Here is a 4,156-nt window from a genome sequence, read left to right on the forward strand (position 1 = left end):
AAGGTGAATCACTGCGCATACCAGAAGGAACTTCACTTTCTATTGATTAACTATGCATCTTCTGAAATTTCAGAAGATGGGGACACTTCACGTTCTATTGATTAACTATGCATATGATTTCTGAAGATGCATAGTGTATGTACCATAAACTAAAATTACATCTAAAATCATCAGCGGAACTTTGATTCTTATGTAGAATTATGTCCCAATTTACGGTCTTAGATTGTTGTACGTACTACGATTAGGCTAGTGTTGATTCTTAGAATGGGGGCTGAGTGAAATATGAAGAAGAAAGTCCACGAAACTGCTTAGAAATGTCAGGTACAACATAGGTGGTACAAATTGGGGGCAAGATGTCGGTGAATACAATCCAAGTCAGGAATTGAAACTCAGATAGGAAGGTGTTAATCAATATAAACAAACTCCATACTTTTTGAATAATCAGTTGCTTAATATGCGGCATTAAAAATTTGTAAGTCAACGTATGAAATTAAGTTGCAGTTAGAGTGTCATGTTTACTTTCATCACAGCATCATCACCCCCTTGCGTTGCACTGTGCAGCTTCCATGCGTAGCTGAAAATTCAAAAAAATATAATGGCAGGTATTATGTTATGTTGTTTTTTCTGAACCCATGGCAATATTGTGTGCAGGATACGGCTTGGCAAAATACCAGATCAGAGAGAGCCAAAACGAGGAAGAGTGTGCACGCTGGGGAAAGCAATCCGCAGCTATGTTGACCGGAAGTCAGGGCAAGTGGTTGCTCCTGAGATTGGACGAGAGTTCGACTCACTAGCAGAGCCATTTGAGTTTTACAACCTCTATTCTTGGGAGATTGGTTTTGGCATCAGATATAGTCAATCCAGGACAAATGCACAGAAGAGCAGAACAGTTCAAGACATCGTTTGTGGTTGCGCGGTCAGTACGTTTTATCTTGTGTACTTGTTTGTTGTCATCATTTCGTCAGTATGAACAACATGTCCTTAACTCCTGACTCAACCATATGCCATAATCTGACCAGGTACTAATACGCGTTTCGTTTATTAATTTCAGGGACGCCCAAAAAAAGAAAACACAAAGTCGGTGGCGTGCAACTGCCAAGCCTTGATCAGGCTACACCGCACTAACGACAATGGTTGGTATATTCATGACTTCAGGTCTGAACACAACCATCATTTAGCATCATCATGTGGAGAGAAACTACATTGGTCATCACACAGGAACATTGACACACACACCAAAGATATAGTGAAGCACTTGAGGAGCAACAACATTGGCTTAACAAAGGTTTTTTGTGTCATCGGAAGCTTCTTTGGATCAATGGAAAACGTACCATTCAACAAGAGATCACTCAACTACATGTGCAAAAGGATGAACCAAGAGGCTGCAGATGATGACATCAGGAAGACAGTGGAACTGTTCTCTGAACTAAAGAAGAATGACCCTATGTTTGCTGATAGTGTTCTTGTTGACAGCGACAGCAAGATCCAGGCCCTTATGTGGACGAATGGAAAGAGCAGATACCAATATAGAATGTTTGGCGACGCAATCACATTCGACACAACATATCGTACAAATCAGTACGACATGCCATTCGGCCTGTTTGTGGGGGTAAACCATCATTTCCAAAGTATTATTTTAGGAGGTGTTATGATGAGGAACGAAAAGGAGGAAACATTCGATTGGGTATTCAAGGAATTTGTGTCATTGATGGGAGGCAAGGCACCGGTTACTATATTGACAGGTATATATCTCCGTGGGTGATAAAACAAATAAAATTATTAATCCATATATTTTGTTGCAAGGTTGACTGGAACCATTGAAATAGACCAATGTCGTGCAATGGAGTTGTCTATCGCTAATGTGCTACCTGGAACAAAACACCACTGGTGCAAATGGCATGTTTTGCGTCGTGCAAAGGAGTTCCTTGGACCAGTCTACACAATGAATAGAGATTTCAGGGATGAGCTACACAAGATTTTAGAATACATGCTCACTGTAGATGAGTTCGAAGCAGCCTGGGGGAATCTAATTCACAAGTATAGTTTGCAGGATCACCCAATGATGACACAAATATACGAGTTGAGAATGAAATGAGCAAAGCCATATTTTGCAGGTAATCTGAGAATACATATGTACATTCTTTCCTGCGGAATTACTGATTTTGCTGCTCTCATCTATACTACTAATAAAAGACCAAACGTAAACTTCCCTAAGTACACACAGCTATTACCTCCACAAAAACAAACACCAATCAGCACCACACAATTAGCCAACAAATAAAAATCTAACGGCTTTCCACCATCCACGCAGAACCACAGTGTGCATTTAGCAATTAAAGTTAGGCTGACCGTGCTCCACCTTCCTACAGAGAAAAATGTATGCACCGACATGGAAAGAAAACAGAAGAGCCAATCAAGTACACAAAATTAGGAAGAATTATCCCCCTCCCCGTCCGCCTCCTCCTCCTCTCCCTCCCCTGGCGCCTCCTCCTCCTCCTCCCCCTCGCCGTCCGCCCCCTCCTCCCCCTCCCCGTCCGCCCCCTCCTCCCCCTTCCCCGTCCGCCTCCTCCGCCCCCTCGCCGTCCGCTCCCTCCTTCCCCTCGCCGTCCGCCTCCTCCTCCTCCACACCCGAGGGCTCCCCGTGGCGCCGGTGGTCGAGCCGGTCCGCCTCCCCGTGTCCCGGATCGCCCGGTGCGCGGAGCCCGCGGCGGCTGCCAGGCAGGGCGGCGACGGCAGCTCGGGGTCCGTCAACTCAGTGCTGCAGAACGAGGAGTTCCACGACGAGGACGACGACTCCCGGTCACGGTCGCACGGCTTGGCACAGAGCTCGCCGGGCCCGGGGAGCCGGGACGGGAGGAGGGCCCCTGTGGTGACCTTTGGGTTCATGCCGGACAGCAAGTACGGTGGGAGGGGCGACGACATGTCGGAGCAGTACGTGGCCGTCACCAAGCAGGAGAAGAGGCGCCGCCGGAGGCGCATGGCGTGCAACCGGTGTGGGAAGAGGAAATGGGAGAGCAAGGAGGCCTGCATCGTCTGCAACGCCAGGTACTGCGGCTACTTCGTGCTGAGGATGATGGGGTCGATGCCCGAAGGCCGCAAGTGCGTCACCTGCATCGGGGAGCCGATCGACGAGTCCAAGAGATCCAAGCTTGGGAAGAGCTCGAGGACACTCGCACGTTTGCTCAGCCCACTGGAAGTAAGGCAGATTTTGAAAGCTGAGAAAGAGTGCCAAGCAAACCAGCTTCGGCCCGAGCAACTTATCGTGAACGGCTGCCCGTTGAGGCCAGAGGAGCTGACCGACTTGCTTAGTTGCTCGCGGCCACCTTAGAAGCTCAAGCCTGGAAGATATTGGTACGACAAGGAATCGGGCTTATGGAGAAAGGTAAATTCAGTAACATCAGGAGCTCAGGGAAAGGTAAATTCACTATGCCCCGCGCATCCATCACCTGCAAAACATCGCCGGACACCTGCAGCGCCTCACCAGTTCCCCACACCAGCTTCGCCTAGCCGGGCTCCTCTGATCGTCCGCATCGACTTCGCTCGGCTGCGGCTGCCCCTTCAGACTCCACCACACGCCATTGCAATGCCACCATGAACTGTGTTGATTCCCATCGTGCAGCCCCCTTATTCCCTCCTCCCTTTGCTCTGGATGGAACTTGGTGACCCGTTAGGCATGGCTTTCGATGGGAGTGGAAGAAGAGATCGACTTACCTCAAGGAAGTAATTAATCTAATTTTGCCTACCTAATTAACTCAGATCTTGCGTGTTGTAGGTCCAAAATCAGCTACAAATATTCATCGCTGGTATCACTACTCCCAACAGCCAGGGCGTCAGTCCCAGGATTAAGGTTCAATTATCCTGTTCACGCTAATAAATAGTATACGTGACTTCATGCCCGTGTTTTTGCAGGCAAGAAATGACTGATTTTGGATCCATCTCCATGACCCATTCCATGAATCATCTCACCTTACCAAGATTAAGTTCGTGTGCCTTTATTTTGTTCTTTCATACTCAACCGATTTTCCTTACTGTTCATGTGTTTATTATTCTATTTGTCCATTTTAAGGGCTGGAATATCTGCTATTTCTTTTCCATGGCCATTGGCACCTTTAGTCCTATAAATACTTATTGTTTCCATACATAGTTTCTTCTTCAG

General features: G+C 47.3%; 1 protein-coding gene across 1 annotated transcript; it reads left to right on the top strand.

Annotated features, from left to right (window-relative positions):
* Positions 1-887: 887 nt before the first annotated feature.
* Positions 888-2,095, top strand: LOC123425179 (protein FAR1-RELATED SEQUENCE 5-like). The gene is made up of 3 exons (XM_045108856.1): positions 888-916; positions 1,052-1,742; positions 1,827-2,095. Exons 2-3 carry the CDS (start codon positions 1,319-1,321, stop codon positions 2,093-2,095), a joined length of 693 nt encoding a protein of 230 aa, XP_044964791.1. The 5' UTR covers positions 888-916; positions 1,052-1,318.
* The last annotated feature ends 2,061 nt before the right edge of the window (positions 2,096-4,156 follow it).

The sequence above is a fragment of the Hordeum vulgare genome, chromosome 2H (assembly GCF_904849725.1).
Source record: "Hordeum vulgare subsp. vulgare chromosome 2H, MorexV3_pseudomolecules_assembly, whole genome shotgun sequence".
Taxonomy (NCBI): domain Eukaryota; kingdom Viridiplantae; phylum Streptophyta; class Magnoliopsida; order Poales; family Poaceae; genus Hordeum; species Hordeum vulgare.